A 22,895-nucleotide genomic window follows, 5' to 3' on the forward strand; every position below is an offset into this window, starting at 1 on the left:
GGAGCAACTGCACGTGTAGCTGAGGGTGAGGTCCAGGTGTGAGCACATAAACAGGAGGCTGAGTTGCTGGGGGATCTGCGTGGGCACAGGTGTGTGATGCGGTGGGGACTGGTGGGCTCTGCCAGAGCATCAGAACAGAGTAAAAGCACTCCAAAGCACCCTGGAGCACAGTCCTTAATACTGGCCCAAAGGAAAGTATCGGTCTTGAAGGAAGGGGGCTTCAAAGGCCCCTGGAGAGGGATGAGGGTTTTATTTTGAGGCTGGGGGAGGGAAGGGGGCAAGAAAATGGTTCATAAAGGCCCCTCCTTAGAACTTCTGGACTTTGCTGCCACCTTGTGGAAAGCATTTAGAAGGCAGGGTTGTGGCCGCCAGGCCAAAGATTGACATCTCACAGGGGTCTTTAGGGTGGATACTTTTTTCTCATCTGAAGTGGGGGCGGGGGGGTTCTCCCAGGCATATGGTAGTGAATTCCCAGGCTCCCCTAGTCCCAGCGGTCATACTCATGATGTGTCTCTGTGCCAAGAGTTTAGCTCTCTTTGCAGATACAGGGACACAGGAGGTGGTGTTGCATTGGAGAGGCCCAGAAAAGTGTGCCAGTATCCCATAGGCTTTCCCAGAGCAGGAACTCAAAGATGTGGTTTTAGGGAGGACCTGTGTGCAAAGAAGCTCTGAGTGTGCAGAGGCAAAGGAGGGAAGGTGGTAATGGGAGAAAAGAGTCAGGAAGTTGGGCACAGAGGTCTGGATTCAGCCTGGTAGGGACAGGAGCTTTACCCCCCTCTGGGCTTATGCTGAGTGACCAGTTCATCTCACCCTGCTCATCTGTAAAATGGGGAAACGAAGGAGAAAGGCTTCTCCTCCACAGTGCCCTACAGCAGTTCTCACCTATTCAGAATGAGATGTGAGCCCTCCGTATGCCACTAGCCGTCTCCCCACCACAGCCTCCTGATTTCCCTGGACTTTTGCCCCATATTGGGAGCACGGTCCTCACCACGCCTATGAGCCAGGTACTAATATGATTCCCATTTTACAAGTGAGAAGACTGAAGTACAGGGCAGCTAAGTGCTTGTCCAGGGTTTCAGAGTTAGCCTGTGGTGGGGCCAGGTTTCAAGTTTTGGATCTCCCTGTCCACACGGCACTCTTTCGCTGTCCTCAATAAATATGTTTCAAAAAAGGAATGGGAGTGGTCAGGCTTCAGGTGTGCCAGGTCTGGGAGCCCTCCCAACTGGAACTCTGATAGAAAATCGAGGCAGATCTTCTCTTCTTCCTGATCTGCCCCTTCCCAACCTCAAGAGATAAAGGTCTCTTTTTAAAGGCTTCTAGGAAATGAGATTCCAATCCTTCCCTTTCCACTCCTAATCTAATTCATGTTAGTAACAGCATTACCAGAAAGTTCTTCCTACAGTCTAAACTCCATGCCTCCAGATAGAAGAAAGAGAATACAGATCAAGCTTCTATTTCAGAGAGGGATATTCTTGGTCTCTAAAACCAGGGTTTAATTCTCTAACCATGACAGTCAGGGCTGGCCAATCACAGGCCTCAATGGGATAGCTTAAATTATAGAGGACCAAGTTAGAAAAAAGAAAAAAAATACCCAACTTCCAGAGCTGATACTGCAGCTGATAATTAATTATCTGCTGTTTGTATGCACTGGTAGGGCTCCCCCAACCTCTCACTGATCAGGGTGCACAGTGTGGCCCGGGAAGAAGACCAGCGAGTTGGCATCAGGTCAAGACAATTGTGTGGGGACCATCCAGAACCTTCTCGACTTCATCCTCCCCCCTCCACCCTTCCACTTCCCTCCAATCAAGGGAGGAGCTGCCCTCTCTCACTCACCTCCCCTCCCCAAACATTTGGGAGGGAGGAAAGAGAGGGAGTGATTAGCACGGGGCATTGTCCCCAGATAATGGGCCCCAGCTGCTGCATGAAAGAAGAGACAAAGCGCCTGGCGGCTCCACACGCATTATCCCCTCGTTAAATCTCTGTTATTAGATTAGATTCAAAATGTATTGATTCAGAAGCTGGGGGGAGGTGGGGGAGGGAAGAAGATCTGGCTGGTGAATGCTGAACTGCACCTCTCTGCAAGCTCTTCCTCCCGCTCCTTCACCCAACCAGGCAACTTTTCTGCCTCATGTCCTCTGAAGGGAATCTCCCCTATGCCCATATCCTGGCCTCTGAGTGCAGCCACTCTGCCTGAGCTATTCGGAAAACCACTGAGTGTCCACTCCTGGGAGGTGCCCTTGAGATCCTGGAGGCCAGGTTGCCAACGTCCAGAGGAAAGGCAGCCTGCTTTCCAGGATGGCAGGAGATGGTCTCCATGGCTTTGAAGCAGCGCCAGTCGCAAACCCACAGAAGGGTTCAGGCTCAGCGCTTTCAGCACCTTTGATGGAATCTTTTTAGTAAAAATGACATCACTGAGAAATGGGGTAAATGGGAAAAGGAAATGAGAACTGGGAGTACTTGTAGGTGAATAGAGAAGGCTGCAGAAGAGAAGTGGTGATGCGCAAGAGAATTGGCAAGCTTCCCGGAAGCACTTAGAAAGACATGAGTGTTTCTGGTCTCTCTGCTAGGACAGAATGAGAGGCAACTGGCTAAAGTGTCAAGAGGAGGGGAGGAAGCAGCTTCCAGGAGGTATAACAGGTGGGAGGGAAATTCTGGGTGTTCTCAAACCCTTGATGGAGCAAAGGTCTCCTTGAGAGAAGACCAAGATCGGTACTGGTGATCAGGAGTTAGCTCACTGGGGGGGGGGTTCTGTGGCCCTGGGCCTCAGTTTCTCATACCTGGGCAGCACAGCCCACATGCCAGATCGATGAGCTGATTGGATGTAGCTACTGGAGCAGAAGATGTTACATGTGGCGGTTCATTCTCGAGGTGGTTAATTGGCTGCCTTGATGCTGGGCTCTGTCACCCCATTGATTGTGGGTGAAGGGTGGGGAGAGGACGATGGAGAATCGATAGGATGATTAGTGTCTTACTAGCTCTCTGGTTGGACACTTTGCCAATAGCCACCCATTTACTGACCAGTGATGCATTGACAGTGCCAGAATGTTCACCTTCCTATCCCTCTGGCCTGAGACATGAGAATCACCAAACAGTATGGCTGGTCCAAGCAAGTCCTAGTGGAATGGGGCAGCTTTTGGTTCTAAGACCAGGCTCCAACAGATGGGCGCCAGGAGGCATCCCAAGAAAGAAGTGATGAGCACTCCCCACCTTTAGCCCAATCTCTGCTCAGCAGGAGACAACAATTGTGAGGGCTAATCCCCAGCCTCATAATCTTTTGCTTTTTGCTGGGAGACCCTAATCTCTATCCATCAACAAAGCAAAAATAAATATAAAATTTCTAATGAATCCCTGATAACTAGAATCAAAAGCACATATGTCTGGAGTGGAAGTATCAGATGAGACTTCAATACTAGTTCATCTTAGGAGCAACCAGCCAGTTAGACAGTATTCTATGAGTTCTTTCTGCATGCCGAAGAATGTGGGGTGAGAAGCTGAGAGAAGCTAAACTAGACAAGCCCCCTTCCTCAGCCTCTGTGCTCTTTTAGACATGAAGCTCCAAAGGTCCCATGAAAAGTTTTGCACAATGGTTTATGAACTAGAATTACAGAGTTTGGGGTCAGCGGAATATATAGTTTCAGGTTTCCCACACTGAGTCCCTTATAATTGGGTGACCTGGACCAACTGAGGAGGCAGTGAAAATGTTAGAAGAACTCATTCCAGAAAGTCCTTTTGAGTCCTCTCCCTTTAGCCCGGCAGCATTTAATCCCTCTCCACCATGTCTTCCTCAGAGTGACAGGCAGCCCAAGATAGGGAGAGGGACAAGGCTGGAATGAGACTGAGACAACCAAGGAAAGCCTTGTCCATACATTGCAGACACTAAGATAGGTCGCCCTTGGTGAGGTCTCACCTTCTTTTTCTCTAACTACTTGTTAGGTTGATGAAGCGATGGGGCTGGGTGTTCCTCAGCATGTCTTAAATTCTGGTGTCTGGGAGAGGGAGCTAGGATATGAGAAATATGATCAAAGACCATTCTGCTGACTCTATGTCCTCCTGGCCCTGCTTTCTGGTGGATGTGCCAGGGACTGACTGCTGACAATTCCCAAAGGAGATAAGAAATCCAAGCTGAGTGCAGTGACTCATGCCTGTAATCTCAGCACTTAGGGAGGCCGAGGTGGGCAGATCACGAGGTCAAGAGATCGAGACCATCCTGGCCAACATGGTGAAACCCTGTCTCTACTAAAAATACAAAAATTAGCTGGACGTGGGGGCACGTGCCTGTAATCCTGGTTACTCCAGAGGCTGAGGCAGGAGAATCGCTTGAACCCGGGAGGTGGAGGTTGCAGTGAGCCGAAATCACGCCACTGCACTCCAGCTTGGCCACAGAGCGAGACTCCATCTCAAAAAAAAAAAAAAAAAAAAAAGAAAGAAAGAAAAAAAAGGAAGAAATCCAAACCTTGGCTTTCTTGGTGTTTCCCAAACACCAAACCAGCTGGTGCTGGCCGTGGTGCTGAAGATCTCGTCTCTGTTCCGTTGCAGCATCCACTTGCAGGGAAAGAGCTTGCTCCCACCTTCACTAAGAGATCATGAGCCCAGGAAACAGGGTTGTGGGGACCCTTCCAACATCTTTCCAAGGGGTTGCAGAGCCGAGATGCCCCCACTCTTCTATCCATTGCTAAGTGTTCATGGTCCTGAGCCTCATACCTTAAATCCCACCTCCTAGTGTTTCTTCTTCATAATAGCTACTTAAAGTATAAAGAGTAACTTACATAACTGCAAACCCACCATCTAATTTAAATGTAAAAACGAGTATGACTGAGAATCCCTGTATATCCCTCCTTAGTCTCATCCTTCACTCCTTTTCCAGATCACTAATATCATGAAGTTGGTGTTTATCCTTCCTGTGTAAATGCTTTTCAACCTATTTGTCATCTCCCAGTTTCCTGGACCTGGAAGCACCAATCTCTCTCTCTCTCTCCTTTTTTTTTTTTTTTTTTTTTTTTTTTTTTGACAGAGTCTAACTCTGTCACCTAGGATGGAGTGCAGTGGTACAATCTCAGCTCACTACAACCTCCGCCTCCCAGCTTCAAATGATTCTCCTGCCTCAGCCTCCTGATTAGCTGGGATTACAGGCATGCACCACCACGCCTGGCTAATTTTTGTATTTTTGCTTTTCTTTTGGTATAGGAGGGGTTTCACCATGTTGGGCAGGCTGGTCTCAAACTCCTGACCTCCAGTGATCCCCTTGTCTTGACCTCCCAAAGTGTTGGGATTAACTAACTGTAAATCTCTTCTAACCATCCAACCTCTTCCCAAAACTGCTGACAAATGGTTAAGAAGAGAATTTAGGGATTCACTGCATTTTATTCTTCCCACTCCCATCATCTGATAGGGGATGGATGTTCAGGGAAGCAGCCACAAGTGAAGTGAAGAAAGAGACACTAGGGGTTAGGGAAGCCTAGTACAGAGTTATCAGGCCTGTGTAGTAGAGAGTTGGTTTTGCCTTCAACCTAAAAGCAAAGTTGTGAGAGAGGAGCAGAATTCCAAAGTCCCTTATTCAGGGGAGGGTCAATGGGGAAAAGGCTTGATACATACACAAGTAGAGTGGACGTAGGGAGTGCCCGAGTTTCTCCTGATCTAAGAGAGCATGATTTAAAGCCATGGTGAGCTGCTGGGGGTGGGGCAAGGGTGTAAGGGCCTTGAACACCCAGTTTTTGGTGGAAGGGTTCAGACCTTGGCTTGGGATTGCTGAGATGAATTGGCATTGGAAACAGGCCATGGGACTTTGTGTCTTGAAAACGTCCCTGACATTCCCTGGGTCCTGAGGGGCCTAAACAGAAATTCTTTGCCCTCACCTAACCAGGCCTGTACCCCTTCCTCCACTGGGCTGTACCCACTCAAGCATACTGCCAGATGGACCAGAGCATAACCAGGGTGATGCTGTAGGCCAGCACCGCCAGCAGGTAAATGTGGAACAGCAGCTTGTCCAGCACAGAGCCCACGCGCAGCCAGTCTCGGGCCACCTCTCGGATCTCATCCCGCTTCTCCAGGAAGTGCCGGATGGAGGACAACTCCTGCAGCAACCCACGCACCGCCAGCGAGGCCTCCCGAGGTGGTGGGGGAGGGCTACATCTGCCCCTCGGGTTCTTCTCCAAGTCCTGGGGTCCTCCCATGTGGTTGCAGTGGTTTCTTATGGCTGGAAGAAGAGCAGAGCATTGGCAGGAGAGGGAGACCTCGGGTGGTGACCTGAACATGGTCCCTTATGCTTCTATAGCCTGCACATTTTTGCTGGGAATAACTTTTTTTTTCCTCGCTCTGTCGCCCAGGCTGGAGGGCAGTGGTGCGATCTAGGCTCCCTGCAACCTCCACCTCCTGAGTTCAAGCAATTCTGCCTCAACCTCCCGAGTAACCGGGATTACAGGCACATACCACTACACCTGGCTAATTTTTTTTTTTTTTCAGTAGAAACGGGATTTCACCATGTTGGCTGGGCTGGCCTTGAACTCTCGACCTCAAGTGATCCACCTACTTTGGCCTCCCACGGTGCTGGGATTACAGGTGTGAGCCACCGTGGCTGGCCAGGAACAACTTCAGACCTAAAAAGTATAAAGACTAACTTACTTAACTGCAAACCCACCATCCAATTTAAATTGAAAAACCAGTATGACTGAGGATCCTAGTATCTCTGGGTACCTGAGTACCCAGACTCAGACTCGTGACTGAGTACCTCTCCTTATGCACATCCTCCACCCCTCTTCCAGATCATTAATACCACGAAGTGTCCTTCCTGTACACTATGGGCTTTCCTCAGCAATTGGATATCCATTATTTCATTTGAGCCTCACAATAGTCTCACAAGAGAGGCAGAGGAGGCGTGATTACTATTCCTTTTTTTTTTTTTTTTTTTCTGGAGACCAAGTCTCACTCTCTCGCCCAGGCTAGAGTGCAGTGACGCAATCTCGGCTCACTGCAACCTCCGCCTCCCCAGTTCAAGTGATTCTCCTGCCTCAGCCTCCTGAGTAGCTGGGATTACAGGCGTGCACCACCACACCCAGCTAATTTTTGTAATTTTAGTAGAGACGGGGTTTCCCCATGTTGGTCAGGCTGGTCTCGAACTCCTGACCTCGTGATCCTCTCCCCCTCGGCCTCCCAAAGTGCTGGGATTACAGGTGTGAGCCACTGTGCCCGGCCAACTATTCCCACCATATAAAAAATGGTGAAGCTGAGAGAGGTTAGGTGACTAGCCTGTGATCACATACTTGGAGGATCATTTAATGGTGAGACCACCAAGGCTCAGGTGTCTGGACTCTCAATCCACTGCTACTTCTGCTCCATTTTGTTGCCTCAGAGGGGCAGCAGGATGGAGGGTGCTGCTCTCATGTCCATGACTGCAGGTCCTGGACCAGGAAATGCACCTACAGAAGTGGCTTCCTTCACCAAGGTAAATTAGGCACTAGACTGGCAGACTCGTTCACTAGCTCTTGGTGAGATGGCCTTAGATGAGCCAAAAATCTCATGTAAAAGGCCTGGCCCTAGCCAGGAGGAAGGACAAAGAGGAGTGGAGTGGAGAGGAGTGGTTAGAAAGAAAAGCTTAGAGTTAGATGGGCCTGGGTTCTACCAATTCCTGGCTCTGTGATTTAGGTCAAGAAAGTTCTCTATAGCTCTGCTTCCCTTATTTGAAAAATGAGAATGAGAATCCTCTTGGGTTGTCGTGAGTATTACATGTGATCATGTAGACAAAGCGCTTTGCACATGCCTGGCACAAAATGTTCAGTGAATAAACCAACCAACTAACCACCACCACCACCACCAACAAATGGTAGCTATAACAATTCCTCAGGAGGTATAACTCCATATTTAATGTCTCTCTGCCTCATAGGTGTTTGAAATTCTAAAGAATCTGATCTTTGGGCTGTGTATTTGTTGTTTTTAATTTTTATTTTTGAGACAGGGTCTTACTCTGCCTCCAAGTGGGATGCAGTAATGCAAACACAGCTCCCTGCAGCCTCAACCTCCTGGGCTCAAGTGATCCACTTCAGCCTCCTGAAGTAGCTAGGACCACAGGAGTGTATACCACCATGCCCAGCCAACTTAAAAAAAAAAATCAGTGGAGATGAGGTCTCACTTGTTGGCCAGGCTGGTCTTGAACTCCTGGGCTCAAGTGATCCTCCCACCTCAGCCTCCCAAAGGGCTGGGATTGTAGGCATGAGCCACCATGCCCTGCTTTGGGTTGTTTAGAATAAGAGTTTTAGAAATCCTAGCGGCAGTATTTAACTGTCTGAGGCAGGGAGACCAATAATTGCCTAAGGGGCATCCATTTGACTTCCCCCATGGGTCCTTCCTAGAGAGAGGCCATTCTCAGCCCAGAGGTCTCAGCTCCTGACATGCTCAGCCTCTGGGATTCCTACCCTCTCTTTCAATACCCAAGGTGATGAGAGGTTGTGTAAGTGAAGAAAGGGTCTGGACTGACACCTTTGGCTGAAGTCTGCCCCTCCCAATAAGGCAGGGCATGGGATGCCATGTGCAGTACAGCACCTCCTTGGCAGGCCACACCCTCCAGAGACTTTCCACAGCATCCAAGCCAGAAGCGGCCCCTCGTGTGGACTCTTCCTTTCTGTTTCTCACCCGAGCAGTCATCAGTCTTGGTGGCTTGGGAGGTGGCTGGAGGCCTCTGGGAAGTCGACTGCTCCCGCAGACAAAGTAGCCAGGCGATTCTCTCCAGAACAAGGTGACGCAGCCAGGCAGGCACGGGCTGCTGCAGGTCTTGCTTGTGCACCAGCCGCACAATGAAGATGGTCTCGGCCAAACTTATCACCAGCAGAGCCATGCACACCACAAAGTAGACACCTGTGCAGTCCAGGGCAGAGGCAAGAGACACGTACAGGAGGTGGGAGGGGGTGGGTTTCTCACCAGACTGAGCTCTGCTGCCAGGAGAGACCTTACCAATGAGAGGAGTGCCGATGGCAGTGGCCGGCAGCGTGTCAGAAACGATGATCAGGAAGACCGAGTAGCCCAGGAGGAGTGTGATCTTGAAGGAGACCCTCTCACCACTGTTGGGGGGCAGGTAGAAGCCCACGATGTCCATGACCATGAGGAAGATGCTGGGCAGCAGCAGGCTGACCACATAGAAGAGGGGCCGCCGGCGGATGACCACCTGGGATCGGGAGAGGAGCTTGTGGGAAGCCTGGGGCACACAGGCTCTGCTCCCAGGAACCACCCCACAAGCCCAGACTCCTTGTTTTATGGGGCTTCCAGCCTGGATTACTCAGAGAAGAAAACAGACAGACCCCCGTACCCTGTCTCTCAATCCAGGCTTATGGCTGTTTAGAATAAGTAAGGGACATTCACGGAGTTTCCCCATCTACTTCCCTGAAGTTCCAGATGTGTGCAACCTGGAGTTGGACAAAGGCACAGAAGTTCTTCCCAGCATGCCTCCTTAAGTCTACCTGGGTGCGAAGCTTTATTCACCATTTTACCCACATTTCACTCCCACTCACGTAGAACTTCATTTCTGCATAGTAGTGACTGCTTTCCATGCTGAACTCCCGAAAGTCGGGCAGCACCCCCAGCAACTCCCATTCTCCCTGGTTCATGAAGACACTCTTGTCGAATTTCACCTTTTCTGGCAAGCGCCACAAAGAGATGTTGATGTCCTGGACTGAGAGAGGATAAAGCAAGCCAGCTTTGGAATCTAGTTCCCAGAGCCTGCCAGACCCTGTGATCATGGGACACAGGTGGGCAGCAACCAAGGGGAGCTGATATCTGATGGCCCAACCTCAGCCTCAGCACATCACCTTCAGCCTCGCTGTCCTCAGCTATAAAATAAGGTACTCATCATACCTCTCTCACAGGGCCGCACTGAGGGCACATGAAGTCTTAAATGAAAACACACAGTGCAAAGAACCATGCAAACCATTCATTAGAAAATGCTTTCTCTCTTTCACACACACACACACAAACACACACACACACCCCTTCCAAACAGCTTTCTAGGTTTCCCTGTTAGAATTACCCATTGCAAAAATGAACAGAAGTCAACATTCTTCACCTTTGCCTTGATGGAACTGCCTGTCTTTAAAAAAGAATTAAGACAATAAGCAAAATCCTCACTTATAGATTGCAACTCCACTTCTCAACATCTGCAGCAGAGACATATGCACTGGGAAAGACAGGAGTATCCATTGCAGAAAAACATTGGAAAATACTGAAATATCCATCAATCATAAAAATGCTTAATAAGCTAGGATGCAACCAAAATCATTAGATGTTTGCATTGGTGGTAGTGGTGAGCACAGCTGCCTTCCAAAATCCTGAGCTATTTTATAGCAGCTAAAATTTTTGAGGATGACCTAAATATGCATGAACTTTGAAAAATGTCCAAGACCTATTGTTGAGTAAAGAGAATCAAGTAGTAGTATACAATAATATATATAGATACATTTATCTAAAATACAAACTCATAAAGCAATTTCCATGTACTTTCCATAGATGTGTATGTGTGTATGTAAATGTGTGGAGAAGGATTTGGAAAAATATGCTGTTCTAGATGAAGTTTCTACTGATAAAAGTGGTTAACTCTTGTTGGTAAAGTTTGGGATTGAGGGTAGAAGTCAAAGGAGATGTTAGTCTTATCTGTAGTTCTGGTTTTGGTCAAGGCAGTCATGCATCACTGTCATAACTTAAGTTTAAGGTAATGAATACATCGAAACAGAAGTAGGGAATGCCTTTTTGTTTTTTCTCTTTTTTTTGAGACAGAGTCTTACTCTGTCACCCAGGCTGGAGTGCAGTGGCGCAACCTCGGCTCACTGCAACCTCCGCCCTCTGAGTTCAAGTGATTCTCCTACCTCAGCCTCCTGAGTAGCTGGGATTACAGGCGCCCGCCACTGTGCCTGGCTAATTTTTTGTACTTTTCGTAGAGACGGGGTTTCACCATCTTGGCCAGGATGGTCTCGATCTCCTGACCTTGTGATTCACCCACCTTGGCCTCCCAAAGTGCTGGAGTTACAGGCGTGAGCCACCGTGCCCGGCCTGGGAGATGCCTTCTTGCAGCAGAGTGGTGTACACCTCACCAGCCCTCTAGCAAGCCCTTAGCTAGCATTCATCTGCTTGGTAACATTTGCTGAAAATCTTCCTCTGTGCCAGGCCCTGTGCTGGGGATCTAAAAGTAGGCAAGAAATCATGTCCCTGCCCTTTCCAAGTTGTTTTACTTTTTATTTTTATAGGGTTTCATTACGTTGCTCAGACTGGCCTCAAACTCCTGGGCTGAAGCAATCCTCCTGCCTTGATCTCCCAAACTGCTGGGACTACATTTGTGAGCCACTGCATCTGCCCCTTTCTAAGTTTATGTCTAGGAGAGAAGTACACATTGAACAAGTACTTACAAGGGTGACAGAGGTGGGGAGAAGACCAGGATGCCATAAATTGGGCAACAGGGATGGACTAGTCTAGGGGATGAGAGGGGAAACTGAGAAGCTGAAACTTATGCTGCCATCAGAAGGGTGAGTAGAGGGGTTGGCCAGGCTAGGTGTGGTTGCGGGGAGCAGGTGTGGGGCAGGATGGGAGAGGGAGGAAAGGGCCAGGTAGCATAGGAGAGGAAACAACATGTGATAAAGGGAAAGAATATGAGAGTTGGGGCTAGAAAGGAAGGCAATTGGGCGGGAGCAGAGTTCAGGGGAGCAGATGAGCCTGGAGCAGCGGGCTGTGGCAGAATCAGCTCAAGAGGGTGTATTGTGTTCCAAGGTACCTGGGCTCCCATTGAGGGGTTTTGAGTGACATGGTCAGATTGCATTTTACTAAAATCTCACTGGCTTCTGTGAGAATCACGAATTAAGGGGGACATGAATGCATGGGGAACCAGGTAGGAGGCTGAAGCAGAAACCGAGGCAGGAGACGAGGGTGGCTTGCGTGGGGATGAAGGGAAATAAATGGATCTGAGAGATGCTTAGTGCCAGATTCTGTTGGAGATATTGGAAAAAATTGTCCCTTACTGAGCATCTTGTAGTCAGTTCACACTCTCATTGAATACTGCTGTATTAATGTAAAATAAGAACTCATAAAGCAATTTCCATGTACTTTCCATAGATGTGTATGTGTGTGTATATATGCACACGTGCATGTGTGAATGTAAATGTGTAGAGAAGGATCTGGAAAAATATACTGGGCTGTATGAAATTTCTACTGATAAAAGTGGTGAACTCTTACTGTTGGAGCAGCAAGAGCAGCAGATTCACCTCATGTAGAGGATGAGGAAGCAGAGGCCCAGAGGGTTAATAAGTGGTGAGTAGGCTGGATATGCGAGAAGGCACCCTGGGGAGCACTCCTTGCTCAGGTGTCCCTGGGATCTCCCAACCTCCACCCCTGCCCCGGCGAAGCCCACATACTCACTGGTGTGCAGCCAGCTGGTGAAGGTCAGCGAGCAGTTCTGGACATCAAAGGGAAAGTTGTAGATGTCGAGGCTACAGGCAGTCACCACCTGGAGGGGCTTGTAGTTCTGAACTTCGCCTTGATGCCGAATATACACGTATGGGATATTTGGAGACTTCCCCACATCCACACTGGCCAGGGAAAAGGGGTCAGTTTGGGAGCTCAAGAGGCAGGTCAAGCCCTGGGGGCCTGAAGATCTTGGAACAACTGGGTAGGGAATGAAGTTTGGGGAGGGTACAGGCAGCTGGACAACCTGGATGTTTTGTCTGGCCTCGGTTTTTCCAACCTTCCTATCTTAGGCTTCCTGACCTGCTGTTGTCAAGGCTATTTATCAAGCAGTAATGGGCATTTCTCCTTTATTCCCCTGGCTCCTGGCCACACAAGGCAGGGAGGAAAACCCATGGGCCCAAAAGCCATGGACAGTAGGGAGCGTGCCCAGCAGCCCCAACCCGTCACTGCCCCCAGCTGGGCAAAGCTTGGCTCCCAGGGAGCTTGGTGAAAGCAGGATCTTGTGTTCCATCCTGACTCTGGCTTCTCTTTGCTTTCACCGCTACAAGTTCTTTGAAATGAAAATAATCATCTCTGGGTGAAAAGGAGCTAAAGAAATGGATACGAATTCGGGAAAGCCAGAAAAGCCCTACAAGACCTCATTCCACTCTCTTAGCTGATCTCAAAGTGGTAGGCCCTCTTGAGTGACCACTGTGGCATGACGTAGGCTGAGCCCAGGGTGCTAAGCCCTCAGCCTTCTCTGAGTTCAGGCTGAGGGATTAGAAGTCAAGACTAAGGCCACTTCATTGTTGAAACTGGAGCTCCAGCAGAAACTAGCATTTCCCAGAATCCTCCAGCCTGAGCTATGCAGGGGATGGTGTGTGGTCAAGGTCAACTGCCTCCCTTAGAAAAATGTCAGTGGCATCCCCTGGAGTTGGACAATGCTGGGGGTCACCTTCCCTTTTCCCTCTGTCTCCTCAGCCATCTTCCCTGCCCTTGAATTCTGAAACCCAGTTAGTGGGCCCTGAATGAACCTGCAGGATGGGGAGAAGGAATGTTGGCTGGGGTCAAATGGGCCCGTGTTTGGCTGCCAGAAATAAAGCCTGGTGGTACCCACTTCGTATTGGAGAAGCGATCTGTGGCCTGTCAGGTGCATGTGTGACCCGGGAGGTCTGAGCGTGTCCCCCAGCTCCAAATCTCCTTTGGGGGCCAGAAGCAGCAGCCACTATCAGTGCTCCATTTTTATTTTTGGGATAGTCTCACTCTGTCACCCAGGCTGGAGTGTAATGGTGTGATCTCGGCTCACCACAACCTCCCCAGGTTCAAGCGATTCTCCTGAGTAGCTGTCAGTCTCCCGAGTAGCTGGGATTACAGGTGCTCGCCACCACGCTCAGCTAATTTTTGTATTTTTAGTAGATACAGGGTTTCACCATGTTGGCCAGGCTAGTCTTGAACTGCTGACCTCAGGTGATCCACCCGCCTCAGCCTCCCAAAGTGCTGGGATTACAGGCATGAGCCACTGAGCCCAGCCAAGTGCTCCATTTTTTTTTTTTTAAGAAACATTTACTGTCTCCTTTAGAAGTGCAGCTGTCCCGTTAGGTGATTATAACTCAGTGTGAATTCATTCACTGGTTTCTTTCCCTGTGGCAGGGGCCCTTGGACTACGAAGTACGGAATTTCAACAACAAGCACAGAAAACAAGGAGTTTTCGAAAAGAAAAGAACAGAAAAAGGTGGGGGGAGAAGACAAAGGGAATTTGGACTCACGCCAGCTTTATCTACAGTTTGCAATTCCTGGTGGGTCATCTCAAATGCAACAGTGACAATCTTGTCTCTCTGTCCCCGGGCTTCTCCAGCCCCTAAGCCTCCCAGCCACCCCACAACTGATAACGGTACTCACAACTCATTGATGAGAATGTCTGGGACCCAGATGCTGTCCGTGGGGATGGACAACTTGGTGATGTTGTCAAAGTCCTCAGGGTTCCACTGGAGAAACTCATCAGTCCAGTACTAGGGGAGGAGCAGGGATGGTCACGGGCAGCCCTCTCCATCTCCAGTGAGGGTCGCCTGCAACTCAGGCAGACTTCACCCTCAGTGCCCAGGCAACAGGTGGGCATCTTCTTGGGAGAAGCAGGTGTCAGTGGCATCCAAATCCTTCAGCAGTAACTGAGAGTCCCCCCACCTCTTCATTCACACTCTGCCTCCACACATAACTCAGCTAGATGCAGCTTTGCCCCAGGAAGGAAGTCAGTCATTTCGAATGCTGCGAGTTCCCCCTCTGCCAGCTGAGAATCTCAGACAAATGACTTCTTGGATCTTGGCCTCAACATATTTATATGGAGAAAATAACATCTACTTCACAGGGTGAAGATGGCTGTTGTTAAGTTTTGATTAGTGTATTCTCCATTTTCATGCCAGGATGGCCAGTCTAAAATGTAAATTTGATCATGTCACTCCCTTGCTTAAAATCCTTCAGGGGTGCCCCATTGCCTTTAGGGTAAAGTTAAACTTCACAGGCAACACAGGCTGATATAGTCTGACCTCCGCTATCTCTCTAGCCTCATGTTTTGGCCATGCCTCTCTGTGACTTCTACACTGCAGCCATATGCAATGAAACACTGCTGGAACCCCTCTGCATACCCTGCTCCCTCTCCCCTATCTTCTTTACCAAGGTTCATTTTCCTCATCCTTCTGGACTTAGCCAAGGCATCTGTCTGCTCTCTTCTCCAGGACATTGTCCATGACCCCCACACTCCAGGCTGGTTGACATGTGTCTCCTCTGTGCTCCCATGGTTAGCACCTTGTCCTTGCTATGTTGGAGTGGCTGTCTTGTTGCATTTCAGTTGTCAGTACCTGTATCTCGTCTTTGAGCTCATGGTGGGCAGGGCCTTGATCTAGTTTGTGTCTCTAACTCCAGTCTCTTAGCACAGTCGCTGGTATATGTAGACTGCCATTCCCTCACTGCTGATGCAAGCAACTGGGGCAGACAAGTGGCCCTAGAGCTCCAGAGGTGGGAGCTTGGCTGGATGTCCTGGAAAAGGAGCTCCAGTCTGCCTGTGCTTGTTCAGGTCCCTTCCCTTTGTGTGCTGCAGTAAGGGATCCCTCTGTGAGGCAGGGACGGAGCAGTATCTCAGGGATCAGCATTCTAGCTTCTTCTTCCACCCCATGCCCTGTCCCATGCCTGGTGGTGGTGATGGATGTGCCATAAGCCATGGGGAGGGATAACAGAGACCCACTTATGCCAGGTGTGTCCCCAGAGCCTCTTGGGCGTGACCTCTGTCAGCTGTCCTCATGCTCCTGCCTCCGTGTGTTCAGCCACTTTAGTTTCCCCTCTGCTCTGACTTCTCCCCAACAGCCCCAGGGGCTTCCGGAGCAGGACTCGTGGATAGTGACCGCCACTCTTTTCCTACCCCACCCCAGCTCGAAGCCAGAATTCCTGCCAAGCCTCAGACACATCCACACACCATGGGCTGACCCAGGCCCATCAGAAGCTAAAAGAGTGGGGAAATGGCCGAGGATGTGAGGACTAAGTGGCTGGAACAAACCATCCTGTTTCAATCACCCAATTTGGTTGCTGTCCAATTTGGCTGAATAAAAGGAAGAATGGTGTAGCAAATAGTGCTGGCTTAGAGTGAAGTGGCTGCCTTGTGAGTTCCCTTCAACAGAGGCTGAACAAGCCATAGTTTGGCGTGCTCTGAAGAACTTCGGAAGCCAGAGGGGATTTGGAGGGTTTCTCCTCCACTATCTTTAAGCCTCCTTCCACTCTCAGACCTGAGATGAGGAGATTCCACACTCCTGGATCTCAGGCTGAGGGTGCCTCTGAGCCTCTCCCCTCACCTTCCGTCACCAAGGTCACTGAAACTCCTGACTCCTTCCCAGGAGGATAGGTCCCTATCCCAAGAAACGGGGGCAGGGAGGGGCGGGTCTGCTCACCTGCCGGTACCAGATGTAGGTGGTCAGCACCTGATTCTTCTCATCCTGGGAAAGGAAAGGGAGCTTGAACAAGTAACCCTGTGGACTGGAGGGCCACCCCGCACACGCCAGCCCCTAAAGGAGAGGCTTCCTTCTGCCCTATTGCTTTGGGAAGTAAAAGTGAAGAGCAGGGGCTGGGGTGGGGGAAAGTAGATAGACTGGAGCTCCCTGGCCAGACAGGAAAAGTTAGTCGTTCACTAGGGCACACCCAGAAAGAAGCAACAATGATTGATTGATTGATTGATTGATTGATTGATTTTGAGACAGAGTCTTGCTTGTTCTGTTGCCCAGGATGGATTGCAGTGGCATAATCTCAGCTCACTGCAACCTCCACCTCCCAGGTTCCAGCGATTCTCATACTTCAGCTTCCCAAGTAGCTGGGACTACAGGTGCGTGCCACCACACCTGACTAATTTTTGCATTTTTTAGTAGAGATGCAGTTGCTATGTTGGCCAGACTGGTCTTGAACTCCTGGCCTCAAGTGGTCTGCCTACCTCAGCCTCCCAAAGTGTTGGGATTACAGGCATGAGCCACCATGCTCTGCCAACAATGATTTATGTTTCAACTTCAAATATACATATAATGCCAAGAGCAGTGTCTTACATCTGTAACCCCAGCAATTTGGGAGGTTTAGGCATGCAGATGGCTTGAGGCCAGGTGTTCGAGACCTGCCTGGCCAACATGGCAAAACCTTGTTTCTACTAAAAATACAAAAATTAGTCAGGCGGGTTGACTGATTTTAATAGAGTAATTTTAGTAGATTAAAATTAGCAGAGACTGTGAAGTTAGGTCCTGCCTACCTGACCCCAGCACAGAGCCACTGCATCTCTACAACTGCCTTCTTGTTTATCTCTGCACAATGTCTGCCTACCTCTTCTGAGCAGTGCACCCCACCCTACTGTGATAGTTGATGAAGGAATTGATGAATAATTGATCTGTTGGCTGATTCTTCAACAATCATTTAGTGACACCTGACAGGCACCAGGGATGTTTGTAAGGCACTGAGGGCATAGAGATGCATGGGACAGTCTTAATCCTCATACAGCTTACATAGAGAGATGGTTAGCATTACGCAGTGTATGAAGAACCACATGTGGGAAGTGACTTCCTCACTGTACGGGTGTGGGAGCAGCAGCCACAGGGTGAGCCCAGGTTTCTGGTTTGGGCAGATGTGGTGCTGCAATCCATCCAGCTGTGGGCAGCTGTGGTGCCAGACCATAGGTCCTATGGGTTCTCAAATGCCTACCAAGATACACAGGGGGTGACTTGTCTCACATGGCCTTCTCCCACCCCCAAAAGGTCTGCCTGTGTGCAGTTCGGGGCTGAGCCTCACCACATTGAGGATAGCATAGACAATGACGTCAATGGACACGGTGGTTGGTTTCCTCCAGTCCCTTACGGGGCGCACGCCCTTCCTGTAGTTGGTCAGAAGGTAATCCGACAGCCTCAGCAGAGCAGGCCTGGTGGTGTTTCGGCCCTGAAGGCCCGCGCTCCTTCTGGCTGGGAAGGAAAACAGTTCAAAGTAGACACCAGCCCCCCCAAGTCTTCCCCTGGTTCTCTTGCCCTGGTTTGTAAGCTTTTAAAAGAGATGTATTCCCACCATCTCCACTTTACAAAATTCTAAAATATCCCCACAGACTGACATTCTCACCACTAGAGCATTTTGTCTGCAGAGATTTCTACCATAATTCAAATGGACTACCTTGTAGAAAGGACCTATGCATTCATTGACAGGAAGCAGAGATCTGGCTTGGAAGAGCAGGTGGCACGAGACAGCTGAGGTTCAAAGCAGGCTGAGGGCTAAAAACGGTGGAGAGTAGGTGGCCCATGGGGCCTAAGCAAGGGCCTCTGGGGAGCAACAGGGAAGCTGGCTGTCAGGGTATGATACTAAAAGCAAGAGGGTTGCAAGAAAGCATGACTCCAAGTGCACAATTTCTAAGCCCAAGGGTCTGCATCAGAGTTTTCCTCAGCTGAGGTCAAACCTCAGCATCTGCACACATCATCTAGTTTTTGAGTCTGAAACTGGTAAAGAAAGAAGGAAGTGTGGGCATCTGGTGAAAACTGACATTCCCTCTACATCCTGCAAAGCCACCCCGAGAGGATCCTCGCACCCTGCCCCAGGCACACACAAGCTATGGGCGGAGGGCTGGCCCAGTCCACCTCCTAGGGGTGCTGTATGGGCAAACTTGATGGGCTTAGAAAGGCGGTTGGGGCTAGGTGTGGAGGGAGTGAGAAGAAATCAAATGACTTCCAGGGCAGGTGGCCTATGGGAACAAACCAGTAATGAGACAGCCCAGCTCCTGGGCCCTGGTCCTGTTCTATGAAGCTTTCATGTGCAGCTCAGTTTTCACACTGGAAGCAGTAGGAGCACTTCCAGAAGGGTGGCCTGGCATACAAAAGTGAAAATTCACCGGACGGTGAAGGGAGTACAACCTAGAGGGCAGCAAACGGGAGCAGAGGGGAGAAGGAGCTGGCAGGGTAGTCAGGGTCTTTCACTAACCAGGCGCCAGCAGGCCTGGCTTTTGCTAAACAAGACTGCGTCTTCTCTCATCTTGTGTGCAACTTGGCAACAAATCAGTCCTGCAGATTCCCCGCCCTTTCACCCGCTTTTCCCTGATAAGCTGCTGGCTTCCTTCAGAAGGACAGAGAAGAGCAAAGAGAGAACATACACACACACACACACACACACACACACTATTTTTTTAAGTGTCTCCTTTGGAATAACATTAATGTACATAGTCTTCATTTAACTTTAGAACAGTCCACCAGAGTGGCTATTTGCAGACAAGGATCCCCAAGCCCCAGAGAGGTGAGCACCGTGCCCTGCAAGTGGAGGAACTGAGATTCAAATGCAGACCCGTGTGCGTCTTCACTACACCAGCAACAGCCTGGGTCCTATTGACTGGGATCCTGACCAGCTTGGAGAGCACTGAACTCATCCCAGCAGGCCGAGGGCAAAGGACCATTGCTGGGAGGGACAGAGTTTCTTCTCAGTCAAGGAAGCCCCCGACCACAGTCATCACTTCCAGCTTTCGTTTGCTTAACCTACGGAGCATCCCCAAACGACCGCTCCCAGGAGGAAGGACATCTTGCCCAGAGCCCTTTACATCTGTCCAACCCCTGGATGGCCTCCTTCTAATTGTGCCCCAGTGTGCTCCACCCCAGCTCTGTAGGGAGAGAAACCTCCCAGAGGGGAATGAACATGGTCTGCAGCAAAAGGAAGCAGGTCTCTTTGTGGCTAAAACACCCTACATTCAAGGGAGTCAGGAAAGGACGGGCGTAGGGAATGTAGAGAGAAATTGGGTGTCACTGGAGTTTAGTCCTGGAAAGGAACTTGGGGAAACCTCAGACCCAGAGAATGAACCTATGCAACAAAACCAGTGAAGCTGAGGAAAGATGACTAGACTAGTTCTGGTCCCCACTCTGCTGCTAACAAGCTGTGTGACCTTGAATGAATGACCCGCCCCCTACTCCCTGGGCCACAGCATTCCCATTTATAACAGGCAGGGGTGGACCAAATGAGTTCTAAGTTCCCTTGCAGCTTTCATTCAAAGAGTTTAGGGAAGGGGCAAAGAGGAGAGGAGCCCCCTCTTGGTGCCTGTCTTTTTATTGCTGATATGCCAGGCTACTTCTCTGCTCCCCTCTTTGCAAGCTCCGCTCTTGCCCTGCCCTGGGACTCAACATTCCCAACTCTCTCTAGCTTGACCACCATGCTTCAAATGCTGTCATGCTCACAGGTGGTAAGACAGCTGACCTTCCTGCAGCCACACCATTCCCCACCCTCGTCTCCACAGCCCTCCGAGGACGGAAGCATCCCCCGCCGCCCCTCAGCAGATGGTCAGCCAAGTCCTGCTGCTTCCCGAAGTCCACTTACCTTCTCCCTGTGCCAGGAGCCTGGGGAGGAGCAAGGCGAGCAGCGCCTGCTGGACCCACAGCAGCATAGCGAGCTTCCTACGCGTAGGAGTGCCTCCGAGTGCTCAGGGCGAGGCCCACCAAGGGCCAGCTTGCCTGCCCTCTGCCAACCTCATGTCCCAGCCAGCCTGCCTCTCGCGGCCACTGCTCACACCTTCTGAGGCTGCAGCCTCGCACTCCCTGGGCCACCAAGGTTGGGGAGCTGCCAGGTTTTCCTGCAATCAGTCCTTCAGCTGGATCATGTTTCAGGCAGGAGGAAAGGGGAGGGGACGGCTGAGAGGGGAGCCCGCCCTAGCTGATGTCATGCTGTGGGAGCTCAGTCCACCCATTCAGCCAGGGTGCTTGGTCATGTTTCCCCAAGGAGTAACTTAGGTGGGGACAGGGGCTGCAGAAGCCCCTGAGACAAGGGTGCAGCCTGACCCCCGGGAGGTGAACCAGGTTGCTGCTTTCATTGATGTCCCTTGGCAAGCATGTTTCTGTGGCACTGGACTGGGGCAAGAGAGGGTGAGTCAGGCAGGAGCAGGTGGGCCATTCTCTTACTCCCCAGAGTGACATAACCAAGCAGGTGACTGGGCACCTCTGCAGTTACAGGAAGGGTAACTGGGGTCACCACAGGTCTGCCCTTTTGTCCTCGTCTAATTAATCAGACTTAAATAGTAAAATATATGTTAATAATAAATATACAATAAAAATAAACTTTTACTATACGTATTTATTTTATGCACTTACTGTACATAATAAATACATGTAGTAAAAATAATAATAATACGTGGACTTCGTAGAAAAATATGAAGAAAAATTAAAATCATCTGTAAACTTACGACCCAGAGACAGCCACTCTTAACATTTTGGTGTATATTCTTCCATAATTTCCTTCTGCAATGTGTATACAACAAAGTAAATATCACACACATATAATTTTGTATCCTCCTCTTTTTTTGCTTGATATCATTTCACAAGCATTTCTTTTCTTTCCTTTTTTTTTTTTTTTTTTTGAGACAGAGTCTCGCTCTGTTACCCAGGCTAGAGTGCAGTGGCGTGATCACTGCTCACTGCAACCCCAACCTCCCCCATCTCAGCTGATCCTCCCATCTCAGCCTCTTGAAGAGCTGGGACTACAGATGCAAGCCATGCCTGGTTAATTTTTGTATTTTTGGTAGTCCCCCAAAGGGACTAGAGGCATGAGCCATCACACCTGGCCTTGGAAGCATTTTCAATACCTTCCTTTTAAATGGAAGTGGCTTTCTTGAAAGAAGTGTTTCTTTTTTCATTGCAAGTTAAACAGACAAGTACCTATCCCTCAGGCCTCAGCTGTGTACCCCTTAAGTTGCCTGCAAGAAGAATTACTGTGCATTTCTATGTGAAGGAGTCCTGCCCTAGCTCACCATTTGGGTAGATGCTCCTGTACCAACCATGGTAAGCGTCAACAACAAAACATTTTCTTTCCTTTGAATTTATTTTCCACTTGACTCTAAGTGTGGAATAGGCTAGGAACCCTGCAGTAAGGAGGAATTTTCTGAATTGTAGGAAAAGAAAGAAAGAAAAGAAAAGAAAAGAGAAAAGAAAAGAAAAGAAAAGAAAAGAAAAGAAGGAAGGAAGGAAGGAAAATAATAGAAAAGAAAAGAACAGAACTATCTTGGTCAGGGCTGCATCCCTTTTGGTTCTCATTCCTGTGCATTATGAAATCTGTGCAAAGCATTATACCATTCACCTATGGGGTCCTTTCCTGGGGCCATTAGCGGGGTGTGGTTCTGCAACATGCAGTCCAGTTCAGGGAGCCTGGGCTACTCTTCTCTTAAGTCATGTGCTTCATCACTGCACAATCCAGAAAAACATGGACAATCAGCTCCAAGCCTTTCCCTCGGGAGAATGGTGATGAGGGCAGTGAATCGAAAGAGAGCCCCAAACTTCTAGAGAATGTATAGAGCCAGGCCTCTCCAGAATTCCAGAATGAATGGCCTCAGACTCGAGGTGTGACAGCAGGATAAGGCAAGGCAAGAAGAACCAGGCTGCCTCCCGGGCCACGAGGCTGAGGTCTTGAATGGGGCCCAAGCAGAGCACTATAGATTCCTAAATGCGTTTTCAAGCCCAACAAAGATTCTTTTTTTTTTTTGAAACAGGATCTCACTCCATCACCCAGGCTAGAGTGCACTAGCATGATCACAGCTCACTGCAACCTCAACCTCCCTGGCTTAGGTGATCCTTCCACCTCAGCCCCCCAAGTAGCTGAGACTACAGGGGCGTGCTACCATGCCTGGCTAATGTTTGTATTTTTAGTAGATACAGGGTTTTGTCATGTTGCCCAGGCTGGTCTCCAATTCCTGGGCTCAAGCGATCCGCCCGCCTCGGCCTCCCAAAGTGCTGGGATTATAGGCATGAGCCACCGTGCCTGGCCAACAAAGTATTTAAGCTCCCTCTTACCTCTAAGTGGCCATTAGCAGTTAGAAATCTGAAAATTACTAGATAACTTTCTCCTCCTGTTTATGTGCATTATGAAATCTGCATAGAGCATTATGCCATTTGTTGATGGGGTCCCTTCATACAGCCATAAGCTAGGGTGTGGCCTTCAGCAGTAACAAACCCATTTGGGGTTGCCATTAGAAT

The 22,895-nt window shown here is 49.6% G+C and overlaps 1 protein-coding gene across 2 annotated transcripts; it reads right to left on the minus strand.

Annotated features, from left to right (window-relative positions):
- Nucleotides 1-5,341: 5,341 nt before the first annotated feature.
- Nucleotides 5,342-20,985, minus strand: HTR3A (5-hydroxytryptamine receptor 3A). 2 transcript variants are annotated; one of them, XM_003910729.3, is made up of 9 exons: nucleotides 20,254-20,982; nucleotides 17,713-17,879; nucleotides 16,341-16,385; nucleotides 14,308-14,417; nucleotides 12,382-12,551; nucleotides 9,495-9,655; nucleotides 8,941-9,151; nucleotides 8,623-8,844; nucleotides 5,342-6,193 (listed from the first exon to the last, which is right to left on the minus strand). In XM_003910729.3, the coding sequence occupies exons 1-9, from the start codon at nucleotides 20,318-20,320 to the stop codon at nucleotides 5,895-5,897; spliced, it is 1,452 nt and encodes a 483-aa protein (XP_003910778.3). In that variant the 5' UTR covers nucleotides 20,321-20,982; the 3' UTR covers nucleotides 5,342-5,894. The 2 variants fall into 2 exon arrangements, with proteins under 2 accessions (XP_003910778.3, XP_009185579.3); XM_009187315.3 differs by having other exon boundaries at nucleotides 8,623-9,151; nucleotides 20,254-20,985.
- Nucleotides 20,986-22,895: the final 1,910 nt, after the last annotated feature.

This window comes from Papio anubis, chromosome 12, assembly GCF_008728515.1.
Source record: "Papio anubis isolate 15944 chromosome 12, Panubis1.0, whole genome shotgun sequence".
NCBI lineage: Eukaryota > Metazoa > Chordata > Mammalia > Primates > Cercopithecidae > Papio > Papio anubis.

Excerpts from the sequence above, each read along its gene's own strand:
- HTR3A (XM_009187315.3), bottom strand. The coding sequence starts at position 20,320 with ATGCTGCTGTGGGTCCAGCAGGCGCTGCTCGCCTTGCTCCTCCCCAGG. Across the intron at positions 12,552-14,307 it reads GACATTCTCATCAATGAGTT|TGTGGATGTGGGGAAGTCTC; the intron begins GTGAGTACCGTT and ends TTCCCTGGCCAG. Across the intron at positions 9,656-12,381 it reads CACCAGCTGGCTGCACACCA|TCCAGGACATCAACATCTCT; the intron begins GTGAGTATGTGG and ends ATCCTCTCTCAG.